Genomic DNA, 16,578 nt, shown 5'->3' on the forward strand with positions numbered 1-16,578 from the left:
TGCCTTGGTAGGTGAACTATATGATGCAGGTCTAAGAGACTTGGCCCATGTACTTCATTTCCTCTAAGATAATGAGAGCGTTCCCTTGGTAGCATATAAAGCATTCTGACATGTCCAGTCTACTTGTGGTTGGTTTTTATGTTTTCTCTTAGTCCAGGAGCGGCATATTTTCAGTGGGCAGACTTCTGAAAATGGACAATTATCCTTGTACTATTTAAACAGCTTAACCAAGTTTTAAAAGAAATCTGTATAATTTTTTAAATTTATTTTTTATTTATTTAAAAGGTAGAGTTGCAGACAGAGGGAGAGACAGAAAGAAAGATCTTTCAGTCGCTGATTCACTCCCCAAATGGCCAAAGCTGAGCCGATCAGAAGCCAGGAGTCTTCTTTCAGGTCTCCTAATTGGATGCAGGGGCCCAAACACTTGGGCCATCTTCCACTGCTTTCCCAGTCCATAGTAGAGAGGAAGAGGAACAGCAGGGACACGAACCGGCACCCATATGGGATGCTGGCATACAGGCGGAGGCTTAGCCCACTATGCCACAGAGCTGGCTCCTATATTATTTATTTTTAAAAACCCTCTTATATCTACTTTCTTTTTTTTTTTTTTTTTTTTGACAGGCAGAGCGGACAGTGAGAGAGAGAGAGACAGAGAGAAAGGTCTTCCTTTTGCCGTTGGTTCACCCTCCAATGGCCGCCACAGCCGGCGCGCTGCGGCCAGCGCACCGCGCTGATCCGATGGCAGGAGCCAGGAGCCAGGTGCTTTTCCTGGTCTCCCATGGGGTGCAGGGCCCAAGCACCTGGGCCATCCTCCACTGCACTCCCTGGCCACAGCAGAGAGCTGGCCTGGAAGAGGGGCAACTGGGACAGAATCCGGCGCCCCAACCGGGACTAGAACCTGGTGTGCCGGCGCCGCTAGGCGGAGGATTAGCCTAGTGAGCTGCGGCGCCGGCTTCTACTTTCTTTCTTTTCAAAATTTATTTGAGAGAAAGAGAAGGAGAGAGAGAGAGAGAGAGAGCAAGAGTGCTTCTCTTCTCCAAATGCCTACAATGGCCAGGACTGGGCTGGCCAGGTTGAAGCTGGGAGCCTAGAACATAATCCAGGTCTCCCTTGTGCAAGGAAGGAACACAATTACTTGAACTGCCACTTCTACCTTTCAGGATCTGTGTTAGTAGGAAACTGGAGTTAGGAGCCAGAGCCAGGTATCAAACTCGGGCGTTCTGATGTGGGACACAGGCATCTTAACTGCCATCTTAACCATTGGACTAAATATCTACCTTGCAATAAAGACTTTTTTAAAAAAAGATTTATTTATTTATTTGAAAGTCAGAATTATACAGAGAGAGGAGAGAAAGAGAGAGAGAGAGAGAGAGGTCTTCCATCCGATGGTTCACTGCCCGGTTGGCCGCAATGGCCGGAGCGGTGCCCATCTGAAGCCAGGAGCCAGCAGCTTTCTCCAGGTCTCCCATGTGGGTGCCGGGGCCCAAGAACTTGGGCATCTTCCACTGCTTTACCAGGCCACAGCAGAGAGCTGGATCAGAAGTGACCGGCGCCCATATGGGATGCCAGCACTGCAGACAGTGGCTTTACCTACTATGCCACAGTGCTGGCCCCGCAATAGAGATTTTTAAAATATAAAATTCTTTTTCCTGGGGCTTGGTAGATTAAGCCTCCACCTGTGGTGCCAGCATCCTGTATGGGTGCAGGTCTGTGTCTGATTGCTCCTCTTCTGATCTAGCTCTCTGGTATGGCCTGTGAAAGCAGTGGTGAATAGCCCAGGTGCTTGGGCCCCTGTACCCAACTGGGAGGTCTGGAGGAAGCTACTGGCTCCTGGCTTTGGATTGGCCCAATACCAGTTATTGCAGCCATTTGGGGGGTGAACCAGTGGATAGAAGACCTTTCTCTCTGTCTCTCCCTCTCTCTCTCTGTAATTCTGCCTCTCAAATAAATAAATAAATATTTTAAAAAATTCCCTTTCCTTTGCTTTTATGTCTCTCATTCTGGTTTTCCTTTTTGAAAAAAAAAAAAATCATCTTCAATTGCTTCTGAGAGAATAATAGATTGTATGTGAGATATCTAAAGATCTGAAATTACGTGTGTATATGTTTAAATGGTTGCAGATAAAATATTTTCATTTGTCTAAGGAGGAGAACTGAGAACAGTAATTAACAGGTAACCATTGGCATATCACCCTGTGTTGATCAAGAAATTAAAAGAGAAAATATTCTTCAAGTACTCATGGCATAAGGGACATAAATTCATAAATGGGGAGGAGAACATGGAATAGAATGAAAAAGGACTAAGTGTCCTACAATTTTAATCTCATAGTATTATGTGTAGTATAAAAGCAAAATAATATATAGCATCAATTTTAATCTTACAACTTTAACCTCATGGTATTATGTATAGTATAAAAGCAATATAATATACAGTTGTGAGATAAAAGTCTTAAGTTGCAAATTGTAATATTCAAATGGAAAATCTGCTTATTTTTCTCTCAAATATTTGGTATTGAGGAAAGTTTGGGTTATTTTTTAAATCTATAAAGTTCCTTAATTACTAAGAGCTGATCCTACTTCTAAATTCTACCCATAGTTACTTTGTTCTTATAAATTGTTTTGCTGAAGTTTTCCAGTAGTGTGATATGTATTAAATTGGTCCTAAGCAGTGTTCTTAAAATGCTGTTTTGAAGATTCATGCCCTGTAAACCAGTTGCCCTCTCTCATGGGGCTTCTGTGTGAGTGTAATGCAGCTAACATTTCTAGGAATTAACCTACGCCTTCCAGTGAATTTCACACTTATCAGGAGAACTCTGTTTAAAGTGTCTAACCTTTGGTTGGTCAATATGTCGTGCCACGTGTGGTTAAAGGGCCCCACATGCTGTGTCTCATTTAACCCTCACAACCTTTTGAGTAGGGTACTGTTATCATTCCCATTTTATAAATGATGAAACTGTGTCACAGAATTTTAGTGCGATTACTTTGCTCAAAGTCACTACTCAAGGTCAGATTTAAGCCTAGGCAATTTAACTCCATAAGTAAAACACTATGTATCATTTTAACTTAGCCTTATTTTTTGTTCCTATTCAAATTCCTCTTCTATGAGGGATAATGATGTTATATTTAAAAACTGTTCTTATGTAGGAAAGCAGTAAACCACATCATTTAACTCAAAAACATGTCCATTAAAATCTTTTCTGATAACTATAAACCAAAAGATAATGACAATAAAATAGTTCATATTTTAATAAGAATTGATTACTTTTAATTTTTACATTCAAAGTATCTCTATATAACCTATAAACGTTTAGCAGAAATACATATTGCTTAGTCTGTGAGAATTTCATGCCTGAAGCAATCTCTCTGATTGTGTACATAGATAATATATTTTATGTAGCTCTAGTTAATTATAAAATTTTTCCACATATATTTCATCATGTAATCCTCGTAACAACTTTTTATTATTCCATTTTGTGATGATAAAACTGAAGCCAACACACAAAAATTGACTTCCTCAAAATCAAAATCAGTGAGATGGAGCAGAGCCAAGATTCAAACCTATATTTGTCTTATACTAGAGGAATATGTGTGATACCTGCTTGACTCATACAAGGACAAATAATGAGATAGAAAGATAATGTTATGTGATTTCAAAAAGTAGAAGTGGCTTAAACAGGAGTGGAGTTGCTACTTACTTGTAAAGGAAGGGAAAGTTTGAATGCGGTGCTTGAGAATGCTTTGGCTATTTTAGTTAGAGAATAACTGTTTCAATGGTCAGTTATTTTATTGGTGCCAATTTTAGTAAGAAAAAGAGACAATTTTGTGGTAGAAGGCTATTTTCCAGTTTCGAGGAGAAAGAAAAAGCCATATTTCATTCTTTGAAAGTAATGATTCAACATAACCAAAGTCATAGACCAATGGCTTTTTGTTCCTCTTTTCGTCATGTAGACTTAAGTCTGACTTTACTACAGCATGTAGCTGGTGGATGCAGACTTGATTTTACAAAAAGATAGCTTGCCTGAAACTAAAAGATAACATTTATATTGAGAAACTAACTCCTTTGGAGTTCAAGGTTGGTAAGAATTGTTTTTAGTTTTGCATTTGAATTCATATTTTGGGCCATAGAGACTTATTTGACCATGGTGAATAAAAACCTGAGAGACTGAAGACTCACCTAATACCCATAACTACCTTGCAAACGTAGTTTTTCCAGTCTGAAACTTTGTTTTACAACTGTATGAGTTCTGTCATTCCAATGTTAATAAAAAGAGTTACCTCCTACCCAATCAGAGACTTCCAGGAAACGACAGCAGACATCCAGACAGTACAAGGACCAGACAGGGTAAAAGGAAGAGGAGCACTTGGCAACAACTTAGATGCCTTCTGTCTGCCAGTCTGCCAGTGTTAAAGATGTTAAAAAGGAAGTATCTATGAACTAAGTCTCCACTTGAATTACTTGTGAGATCTATAGAAATAGAATTATGTTTTAGTTAGACACATTTCAGGTATATCACAAAAGTTTGGCCAGCAAAGAACTTAATTCTTTTAATTTTTAGCAGCAAACAGGAGAATTAGATAATTATAGTGTTGCATGGATGTTTTGAGGATTATTCCATTTCCAGTGATTCTCAGACTTGGCTGGCTATGTTGATAGTAGTTAGCGCTCTGTTTAATACAGATCCTCAGGTTCCATCCTAGAGGTTCTGATTGGTTGAGTCTTGGGTAGAATCTCAAAATCTGTATAACTTTTAAATTTCCAAATGAATCCAGTTGACAGCCAAGTCCACCAGACCTAATCTACTTTCAGACTACAAAGTAGACCCTCCTTGCTGAAAGAAAGAAAGAACCACTATTTTTTTTAAAAATAGAGAAAGGAAATAAGTTCCAGTCTTCCAGAGGATGTTACTTTTCCGAATCTACATACCTTTTTTTTTTTTTTTTGGACAGGCAGAGTGGACAGTGAGAGAGACAGACAGAAAGGTCTTCCTTTGCCGTTGGTTCACCCTCCAATGGCTACCGCGGCCGGCGCACCGCGCTGATCCGATGGCAGGAGCCAGGTGCTTCTCCTGGTCTCCCATGGGGTGCAGGGCCCAAGTACTCGGGCCATCCTCCACTGCACTCCCTGGTCACAGCAGAGAGCTGGCCTGGAAGAGGGGCAACCGGGACAGAATCCGGCACCCCTACTGGGACTAGAACCCAGTGTGCCGGCGCCGCAAGGTGGAGGATTAGCCTAGTGAGCCGCGGCGCCAGCCCGCCTTTTCTTTTCTTTTGGAATTTACCCTGTTTCATCAACATTCAGGTATACATTTTAAATGAAATCTGAAATTGAGATGCCTTGTGTCTTGTTAATTGAGACATCATTGTTTGAGAACTGTTGATCCTGGCAAGATCATTGAGTGCAAGTGTCAGAGGATCTTACACTCAATCAAATGCAGTATTTTTCTTCTATCATAATAAAAAAATTTGAGCCAATCCAAAGGCTGGATTTCATTTCTGGTGTCCCAAATTTTAGCAGGTCAGCTCTTCCATCACTTGTCTGGACTTCTGTGTAGCCTATCCCTAAAGAAATCTGTTCTTCACCAAGGATTCTGGGAAGCTGGCAGATCTTTCCCTGTCCTGCTAAGGAAGGGTCTCTCCTGTGGCTCAGAAGGCTGTGAACTTAACTAGACATGAACAGTGCTAAAACGTAATGCATCAGACTCCATGGCCTGGTACTCGAGTGTCTCTTAGCTTTCTTCTTCTGTTCCCCATATGCAGCTTGAGTGAATCAGCAAAAACTACCTGGCTCTGCTTTCATGAATCCACCTGGACTTTTCCAGTCCCAGAGACATAATGGATCAGACCATAAACTGTGTGTCAGATTTCAGAAGAAAGTAGGGAAGGCCCTGAACATTTAGTAGTATATTGACTCACTCATATCTGATATTTGCCTGGTTACAAACTGAAATGAATTTTAAAAATACAGTACTGGCTCATAAAAATTAATCTTGATTAACTGAATATGGAATAATTCGCAGGCAAGGTCATGGCATATGACAGTTGGTTCTCTCATTCAGTTATGTGAATTGGCCAAATTTCGTGAGTTTCAGAAGGTGGAGATGGTAATCCCAAACTGCTCTTCACTTAGAAATCAGTGAAAATGAAAAGCCACACCAAACTTGACATTCACTACCTTTTAAAATCTAATCTGAATTCTGTCTGCTCACTAATAAAGATAATATAAATAACTATAACATATGTAATAATGTAGTACATGTACATTAGCTAAAGGTAATCCTTTTTATGTCTGTTTCCAGCATTCAAGGAAAAACCTCAGTATCCACCGAGCCAGGCTCAAGCAGCTCTCCGTGACAGTCCGCCTGAAGAGTACTCCTATAAGAAATCGATAAGAAACCTATTTAAAAATATTCCTTTTGTCCTTCTACTGGTCACTTATGGTAAGTGCGTTCTTGTATAGTTTAATGCCTCCATAAGCCTTTGAGCATTTTGGGTTCTTTTCATGTAACATGGTGGTTTGGACTTTAATAAGATTGATTTGGTGAACTCTTTAAAAAATAATGACTGCACAGCCATGAACTTAAATATTGAATTAAAAAGTGAAAAGGCCAGGATGGGTATTTTTACATTTTTTTTAGATCTCAAATAGAGAAGTTCTGCGTCTTTCGTGAGTTTTCATAGAGTTTAGGCCATTATGAACTATAATTATGACTGCTGTAAGCATGTGGGAAATGCTGTCAACAGCTCCGTTCTTTGACGTTGTGCAAACTGGCATCTGTTTTGACTACTCTACTGAAGCTAGAGGCCACTCTAACCAATTCTGACTTTAAAGAAAGAGAATTCTCATTCCTCTGCCAGATGCTCCCCCTAACACTACAGCTTTGACTGCAATGGCAATACGCTCAGTTCTCTGCAGTTCCCTGAGTTTATTCTCTGTTGCTTATGTTGACGCTGCTGCGTTACCATATAGCCAGCATAACAACTGGCACTCCCTGATGCTGTTACTCGCCTAATTCATTGCTGTACACAGTGAATTACACAACTGACTGCTGTTCTCTTTTTTACATTTTTAAGGGGGTGCACACCTTTTAAATAAATGTTTTATAAATTGTAAGAGATTATGTCCCAACCTGAACTCTTACACCTTTACAGAAATTGTTTATCACTTGGTAGAATATTTAATCCAATGAACTCCCATGGAAGCCCTCTCCCAGCTTTGACAGTTATCAACCATGCTTGCTTGATCTATTTTCTCTGTTCCTGGAATATTTTAAGGTAAATCCCAGATGTTACAGCATCTCATCTTTAAATACTTCAGCAAGTGACTTCCCTGTTTGGGTTAAACCTGAAATTTCTAACTGGAAGTAACATACGGTGCTCACTATTATCCATCAGAGTGAACAATTTTCTTTAGCATGTCATTTGTGATAGTGTTTTTCCTACTTCTCTTTTACCCCTTGCTGAATCAATCCATTATGCTCTTACACAGATTTATCTCCACATGCCAGTGCCCTGTTTATTGTTATCTCTAAGCAGACCTTCAAGAGCTAGCTTAAGGTTTACCTCATTTATTGTTTTTTTTTTTTTTTTTTATTTTATTTGAAAGGTAGAGTTATAGACAGTGAGAAAGAGAGAGAGACAGCGAGAAAGGTCTTCCTTTTGTTGGTTCACTCCCCAAATGGCTGCTATGGCTGGCGCTGCGCTGATCCGAAGGCAGGAGCCAGGCTGCTTCCTCCTGGTCTCCCATGGGGTGCAGGGTCCCAAGCACCTGGGCCATCCTCCACTGTCCTCCCAGGCCACAGCAGAGAGCTGGACTGGAAGAGGAGCAGCCAGGACTAGAACCTGCACCCATATGGGATGCTAGCGCCACAGGCGGTGAGCCATGGCGCTGGCCCCATCATTTATTGTTGATTTTGTTATTCTTTTATTGGTTAATTCCATCATTAACTATCAAATCGCAACTAAATATATACTAGTACTCTCTGGGCTGTGTGGGCTAGAGAGAAGCGTGCTGTATGATCCTCTGCCTGTAGTCATCCATCATTCAGTCAGCAGAGGTGATCTAAACATCTGAAACACAATAGCAGGGGAGGTTTTTATCAGAAAGGTAACAATGCACTTGCTCCACAAGTTGGGGCCTTCAGGATACATCACTGGGAAAGGAGAAATGCAGAGAAGGGCTATGGGTGACAGGAGAGCCTCATGGAAGAGTAGGATTGAATGAGGCCTTAAAGAATGTGTTGGGGGCCAGCACTGTGGCGTAGAGAGTAAAGCCTGTGCCTGCAGTGCTGGCATCCCATATGAGCACCGGTTCAAGTCCCAGCTGTTCCACTTCCAGTCCATCTCCCTGCTAATGCTTCTGGGAAAGCAGTGGAAGATGGCCCAAGTCCTTGGGCTCCTGGGTGGGAAATCCGGAAGAAGCTCCTTGCTCTTGGCTTTGGATCAGCCCAACTCTGGCCATTGCAGCCCATCTGGGGAGTGAACCAGCAGATGGAAGACCTCTTTCTCTCTCTGCCTCTGCCTCTCTGTAACTCTGCCTTTCAATAAATAAATAAAATCTTTTAAAAATTTTATAAAAAAAAAAAAGAGTGGGTTGGATTTGGGTAGACAGAGGGGAAAGGGAAATGAAATGCGCAGGGCCGTAGGTGGTGCTGTCTGTACTCTGACTTCTATGGAATGTTTGTGTCTGAACTTTGTACTTCCTCAGTTAGACATAAATGATTAGGTAAAAATTTGTTGAGTTTGTGATTTATAAAGTGCTTCTATATGTAATTTTTATTTAACTCTTCAAACAACTCTGTGAGATACAAAGTCTATATGATACGTATATAATTGCTTTAAACTATAAGTGTCAAGTGTATGACCTGCAAAGCTAGAAATATTTGCTATCTGGCTCTTTGCAGAAAGTGTTAGTTGAGCCCTTGTTTATTAAAATAATGCAAGAGAACCTAGAGAAAACTGGTAAACTAAGAATTAGTTCAGTGAGATTACTTAACATCTGACAATGTGAAAATATCCACTGCATTCCTATGAAAAGACACTTTTTATAGTAACAACCAAAACTTGAAATAAATCTACAAAAATACCTTTATAGAGAAAATAAGAAAACACTGAAAGGCATAAAAGAAAGTCTAAGTAATTTAAATGGGGGCTAAACCATGTTTACAGGAGACGTAACATTATAGTGATGCCAGTTAACCTTACAAGACCACTGACAAATGCCAGTTGGCAATTTAGACTGAGGATAAGGTCAGAGACTGTAAGGAAATTCAACAGTTTCCTTGTTGAAGGAGTGTAAAGAAGAAGGAGTTGGGAAACACTGCAGAGTTCAGCAACATTCCCCAGTACAGTTGGAGGAGGTTTCTTGGCCTCATACACTTCACCAAAGGGATGCAAGTTAGGGATTGTAAGTTTGCATGAGGGTCACATCACATTTCTCTTTGTACACTTGCCCCTCAGTGACTAGTATTGTGAACAAAAGGTCACAGCCATCTTGCATGTAGGTGAGTCTTAATAAGGATTGTATACTCAGTGTCCAAAACTCAGGAACCAAAAGGACTGATGTAAAATTTTTGGAGGTTAGGCTCTTTGGAGAAAATGTGATCCCTCTTATCCCAACTATATATTTTCTCTGTGAAACTCAGAAAAACACCACACTCTAGATTCAGATAGCATAGCATTCATTGCTACTATAACTGCATCCAAACTCTGTCGTTCTTCAGGCTTGGAGGAGATTTAAGATCGCTCACTATAGGGTACAAGGCTTGAGCACAGCCTCCTCTGTTATTCTCAGCTTCTCCAGGCGAACCCAGCGGTCCAGGTGCATCCTTGAACTTGGTGAGAAAGTATCAATGACCACTTACCTAGGTGTTTTTTCTTTTAAACATTTATTTATTTATTTGAAAGTCAGAGTTAGAGAGAGGGAGAGAGGTCTTCCATCTGCTGATTTGTTCCCCAGATGGCCGCATGGCCTGGACTGGGCCAGGCCGAAGCCAGGAGCTTCATCTGAGTCTCCCACATGGGTGACAGGGGCCCAGACACTTGAGCCATTATCTGAGGCTTTTCCCAGGCCATTAGCAGGATGGGAAGTGAGCAGCCAGGACACAAACTGTCCCCCATATGGGATGCCAGCATCTCAGGTGGTGGGTTTGCCTGCTACGCCACAACACTGGCCACCCCAGGTGGTTTTGATTAGTTTAGCTATCAGGCTTTTAGGCCGGCTATAGGCCTCATCTTGCAATCTCCAGTTTAAACAGGTTTTAATGGAAGTTGACTAATTCTCAGGTTCCTGTGAGAGAAGATCTACGAACAACAAAAATGATGTTGATGAAGAACGAGTTGAGGACTCATTCTCACATGTCAGGATTTACAACGCCGTGGTGATTCACATCCATGAGTAGCAAGAGGTGGACATTTCGATCCCCGGCACAGAACACAGAGCTCAGTGGCTAACCTGTATGTCACTTGGGATAGGCTAGGTTCTGTGACTGTCCTGAAACCCTGCTAGAAAATATTTAGTGGGCTAACACAGCAAACATCTATTTCCTTACTAGTAAGGAAATGTAAGTCAAAGCCAGAGTAAGCTACAGTATCATACACTCTCAAATTGGCCAAACCATTTTCACCAGATTTTAAGTAAACAAACTTGACAAGCATTCACAGCAACAGGAACTTGCCTGGTAGTATAAACAAATTGTGCCACTTTGAAGAGTGGTTTGTCTGTATCCAGAAGATAGAATTTCTACTCCTAGACAAGCTGTGTACATAAGAACGAAGACATAGGATTCATGGCAAGTTGCTTTTAAATAGTAAAAAAAACTGAAAAAAAAAAAAAAAACTTTATCTACCAAAAGGACAAGAAATAATTATATTGAAGTGTATTCACACAATGGAATATTGTATAGCAGAGAAAACAATCAAAATAGAAAGGATTCATTGTATAGATCTCAGAACATAATGCTGAATGATAAAAATAAATTACAGATAGATAGAAATCATTTATATTGTTTAAATACATGCAGAGTAATTCAAATTATTTATAAATTCTCATGTATGGTAACATATAGAATGATAAACACTAGATCCAAGGTAGGGGTTATTTTTGGGAAAGAAGACAGGACAGGATTGAGAAAAAGTCTAAATAATGAATCTGAATTTGAATGTTCATCAAAACTTGTTGATGAGTAAGGATATTTGTATATGAGTCTATTCTCTACACTATTTCACATGCTTGGAATATTTAAGAATAAGAGAGAAAAATAGTAAACTAATGGCTTGGCTAAATTGAGAGGCTCATTCACAGAAACAGAATACATGCAAGGAACACAAGGGCTCAAACCTATCGCGATTCCTAATAACCAACTGTGTTTAGTTTTTTCCTTATAAATCTTTTCTTAAATATTTATTTATTATATTTGAAAGGCATAGGATGGAGAGAGGGGGAGACACAGAGAGATATCCTCCATCTACTGGTTTACCCCCGAGATGGCCACCACAGCTGGGGCTGTGCCAGGCCGAAGCCAGGTGCCAGGAACTCCATCCAGGTCTCCCACATGGATGAGAGGCCCAAGCTTCTGCTGCTTTCCCAGGTGTATCAACAGAGAACTGGATCAGAAGTGGAGCAACTAGAATTTGAACTGGTGCTCTGATATGGGATGCCAGGGTTGCAAGTAGCAGCTTAACTACCGTAGCACCCGTCCCCCTAAATATTCTTTAATTAACGTTGTCTTGCTTGTTGTCTTGTAAGTCTTTGCTACAGGTGTAAGGTCACCAGGATGTCTGCTTTGCTTTTAGCATTTGTTGGCCAGAGTTCATTGAAGGGGCTCTTTTTCAATTCATTGCTTTTTGGGTTGCCACAGTGTTATATGTGAGGGTGTGACTTAGGGTCAGTATATCTGAATCAATAATAATAATGTTATGACAGAATTCTGTCATGGCTCTAGTGAATTTAGGTGCTGAATTGATCAACCCCTCTCCTGAAAGAGGATGGCAGTAATTTTTAAATTTTGTCACGTGTCTAAGAAATATACTCTCTTTTCACAGTCGTCACATAGGATTCCACATCCCTGCAGGAACTGATAGATTATACAGTTATAATTTTCTCTTTATTGTTATAGGAATCATGACTGGAGCATTTTATTCTGTCTCAACATTATTAAATCAAGTGATATTGAAATATTATCCGGTAAGCTTCTATCTACATTGTACTGCATGCCTAGGCAAGAATTTTTCTTTACCAATATAATTCCTGTTAGCATGACTGTAAGATTACAGATTATGACCTTGTTGCTATAAAAGATTTGCATTTGTTTTATTGAGAATACCTTTAAACCAATTTACAAAACACATAGCATGGAAAGCAGAAGTTACTGCTTTGACAAAACCTAAGTTTTTGTTTTTTCTTTTTTAAAGAAATAGTGTCGCTGGTTACATGGGAAAAGACAAAACATTTATTTAAGGGATATCAACAATACATTTAAAGAAGTAAATATCAAGCTCTAAGTGACCTCTTTGCTTTTGAAAGCAGAAAGCAGTTGTATTCTGTGTAAACTATCAGCTTGACTCCTTTTCAGACATCTGTAAATTACTTAAGAATCCTAACAAAAATCATTGTACTTCTAACCACGGATAGGCAAGGAAGCATTTTCATTTTTGTTTCTTTCATGATTCTAAGATTTTCCTTTCCTGGTTTTAAAATAGAATGCCCATCCCCACATTGTACTGTGTCTCCCTGTTATATTGTATACTTCATTTTATCTGATTGTTTCTATTGACTATGAGAAGGTATGGGAATGTGAAGGATCTGTTTGATTAGAAGTATCTCAGGCTGACTTCTGCAAATTGTCTTCAGGGGGAAGAAGTGAATGCTGGAAGGATAGGGTTAACTCTGGTAGTAGCTGGAATGGTGGGCTCTATTCTTTGTGGCTTGTGGCTGGATTACACCAAAACATACAAGTAAGTGAACATAGATGTATGAATAGTATAAAAATCAAAGGTGTTTGGTTTTAGAGGAAATTTTACTTTTTATTTTAATAAATTTAAAAAGTATTGTTATTAATAAAGATTTGGATTTGCATCAGTTACCAGACATTTCAGTAGTCTTATGCATTGTCTTATTTTATTGGTCAGACTGGTTTCAACTCTTGAGAACTTGCATACCTTATGAACCTTCTCCCATCTGACATCACTCACAGAGACCACTCCAGAAGGAATCTTTTCTATTCCAAAAAAACTCCTTTTGAAAAACATTTCGACCAGCGCCGTGGCTCAATAGGCTAATCCTCTGCCTGTGGCTCCGGCTCACCGGGTTCTAGTCCCAGTCGGTCGGGGCGCTGGATTCTGTCCCGGTTGCCCCTCTTCCGAGCCAGCTCTCTGCTGTGGCCCGGGAGTGCAGTGGAGGATGGCCCAAGCATTGGGCCCTGCACCCGCATAGGAGACCAGGAGGAAGCACCTGGCTCTTGGCTTCGGATCAGCGTGGTGCGCCAGCCACAGCACGCCGACCGCAGAGGCCATTGGAGGGTGAACCAACGGAAAAAGGAAGACCTTTCTCTCTGTCTCTTTCTCTCTCACTCTCCACTCTGCCTGTCAAAAAATTAAAAAAACAAAAAACAAACAAAAAAAAATTTCGCTTTTGATGGAGACTTTATCTTATTCTTTTCTTATGCTGTGGGCTTAAAAACAAAGTTATTTTCTGTCAAAAAGATTATTATTGGTTGTAGGGCTTTGTTTTGTTTTGTTTTGTTTTTGGTAAGAGCTTTGTGGCTAAAGTGCACCCAACTAAAGCACTACTTAAGCATAATATGGAAATTCTGTATTAATTGTTCATCTATATAGAACAAGCAAAATGCTTGGGAAATGAAGTTTCAGAGGCAGCATCTTTTGCTCTGGGCCTTTAAAGAATAACCATTTTCTTTTGTTTTGTATTTTTGTTTTCTTAATTTGAGAGGTAGAGAGACAGATTAGACTGGAGAGAGCTCCCATCTATTGATTTATTCCCTGAATCTTACGATGGCAAGAGATGGGCCCAGCCAAAGCTGGGAGCCAGGAACTCAATCCAGGTGTCCCACGTGGGTCCTGCTCAGAAACTCAGTTATTTGGGCCATCACTGCTGCCTCCCAAGGTCTGCATTAGCAGGAAGTTGGAATCAGAAGCCCGAACACTGAATTGAACCCAGGTACTCCACAATGTGTGATGTGGGCATCTTAACCATTAAACACCTGCCCCACATTTTTTAATAGGCCAGAAAATTCCCACCTAATCTACCTGGGGAAATACATGAATGAAACCATGAAAAAATAAATGGAATTAAATAAAATGAATTGTTGAAATGTGGCCCAGGATAGCTTTGAAGGCCCAGGATACTTTTGATACAGTTATTCTAAACCCTTTTAAAAGTATCTCTGATCTTGAAATTCTCTAAGATAGTCCTCTCATAATTTAAGATAGCATTTGATGCAGCTACATTATTATGAAATGATAGCTTAGAAGGCCAGCGCCGCGGCTCAATAGGCTAATCCTCCACCTTGTGGCGCCGGCACACCGGGTTCTAGTCCCAGTCGGGGCGCTGGATTCTGTCCCGGTTGCCCCTCTTCCAGGCCAGCTCTCTGCTGTGGCCAGGGAGTGCAGTGGAGGATGGCCCAAGTACTTGGGCCCTGCACCCCATGGGAGACTAGGATAAGTACCTGGCTCTTGCCATTGATCAGCGTGGTGCACCAGCTGCAGCGTGCCGGCCGCGGTGGCCATTGGAGGGTGAACCAACGGCAAAAGGAAGACCTTTCTCTCTGTCTCTCTCTCTCACTATCCACTCTGCCTGTCAAAATAAATAAATAAATAAATAAAATGATAGCTTAGAGTGAAATTAATTCAATTTGTAGATGAAAGGAACATACATAAACAGTTACATTCCTTAATAGCCTTTGGTCCATTAGAACACTTAATAGGCATAGAAATAGGGGCCGGTTCTGTGGCGGTAAAGCCACCGCCTGCAATGCCAGCATCCCAAATAGGCTCTAGTTCAAGGCCTGGCCGCTGCACTTTAGATCCAGCTCCCTGCTAATGCTTCTGGGAAAGCAGTGGAAGATGGCCCAAGTGCTTGGACCCCTGTCACCCATGTGGGAGACCAGGAAGAAGCTCCTGGTTCCTGGCTTTGGCTTGTCCCAGCCTTAACTGTTGAAACCATTTGGGAAATAAACTAGCAGATGAAAGATCTCTGTCTCTCCTTCTCTCTCTCTCTGTAACTCACCTTTCAAATAAAAATCTTTTTAAAAACATTGGGATAGAAATATGTTCTTTGCTACCCTGGCTTTTTTCTCAGGATAGCTGCTGTCCTCTCACTCTACTCCTGTTGTATGAATCTTTGTTAGGTAGGAATTATGGCAAGCTATGTGTGACTCTCATCCTCAGGACTCTTATGGTCTAAATAGGAAAAATGAAGCATTCACATAAGGAAAGTAAAATGATGTCATAAGTCCAATAGATGTCAAATGCCAGTTGTCTAGCTATAAATGAGAAAGGAAGTTTGGAAGAATCTTGTAAGCTTCAGTAATTAGGGAGGCATTTGGAACAATTAGAATTTTGTATGAATTTTAAGATTTATTTGTTTTTCTGGAAAGTAGAGAGAATCTTCAATTAGTCACTTCACTCAAATGGCCATAGTAACCTGGGGCAGGCTGAAGCTAGGAAATAGGAATTCCAGCCTGCTCTCCCACATGGGTGGCAAAGGCCCAAGCACTTCAGCACTCCGATATAGGATGCTGGCCTCCCGAGCAGTGGCATAACCTGCCACACCATAGCACCCACCCTGATCTGAATCTTCAGATATGAATAAAGAACTATCCCATTTGCTATCATAAAAATTATTTTATCCATATGAATATCTCCTAAGTTATTGGATGTGATGTGAATTTATTGCCTGCTGCCACTGAATCTTAATCTTTAAAGTCTATGTGGATACATTGTCTTTTTTTTTTTTTTTTTTTTTTTTAAAGATTTACTTATTTGAAAGGCAGAGTTACAGAGAGGCGGAGGCAGAGAAAGAAAGAGATCGATCTTCCATCCTCTGGTTCACTCCCAAAATGGCCACAATAGCTGGAGCTGGGCCGATCTGAAGCCAGGAGCTTCCCCCAGGTCTCCCACGTGGGTGCAGGGCCCAAGGACTTGGGCCATCTTCTACTGCTTTCTCAGGCCATAGCAGAGAGCTGGATCAGAAGTTAAGTAGCCGAAACTTGAACTGGCGCCCATAGGAGATGCTGGCACTGCAGGTGGCGGCTTTACCCCACAGTGCCGGCCCAGATATATTTTCTATAGATAAAAAAGTAGCAGAAAATTTGGAAAAAGCAAAGATTTATTAATATACAGATAAAGAAAGCTAGCCAAATGATTTTTTATGTACCTAGGAGAATCAGACAAAATAACAATTTTGTTGTTTTTGTTTTAGACAGACTACTCTCATAGTTTACATTTTATCTTTTATCGGAATGGTTATATTTACTTTCACATTGGACCTTGGATACATTATCATCGTGTTTGTTACTGGAGGGATACTTGGGTAAGTATCAAAGGTGTCCAGGGAAATGGCAGCATG

The 16,578-nt window shown here is 40.7% G+C and overlaps 1 protein-coding gene across 5 annotated transcripts in view; it reads left to right on the top strand.

Annotated features, from left to right (window-relative positions):
• Positions 1-16,578, top strand: part of FLVCR1 (FLVCR choline and heme transporter 1) — a 43,349-nt gene that overhangs the window by 5,614 nt on the left and 21,157 nt on the right. For all 5 annotated transcript variants that reach the window (XR_011381431.1, XM_051821332.2, XM_070055288.1 and 2 more), the window contains exons 3-6: positions 6,296-6,436; positions 12,113-12,180; positions 12,847-12,950; positions 16,432-16,542. Coding sequence is in view for 4 of the 5 variants with exons in the window: in XM_051821332.2 (XP_051677292.1) it covers positions 6,296-6,436; positions 12,113-12,180; positions 12,847-12,950; positions 16,432-16,542 (424 nt within the window). In the remaining variant the exon portion in view is untranslated. The remainder of the gene's footprint in view (positions 1-6,295; positions 6,437-12,112; positions 12,181-12,846; positions 12,951-16,431; positions 16,543-16,578) is intronic.

This window comes from Oryctolagus cuniculus, chromosome 13 (genome assembly GCF_964237555.1).
Source record: "Oryctolagus cuniculus chromosome 13, mOryCun1.1, whole genome shotgun sequence".
NCBI classification, from domain to species: domain Eukaryota; kingdom Metazoa; phylum Chordata; class Mammalia; order Lagomorpha; family Leporidae; genus Oryctolagus; species Oryctolagus cuniculus.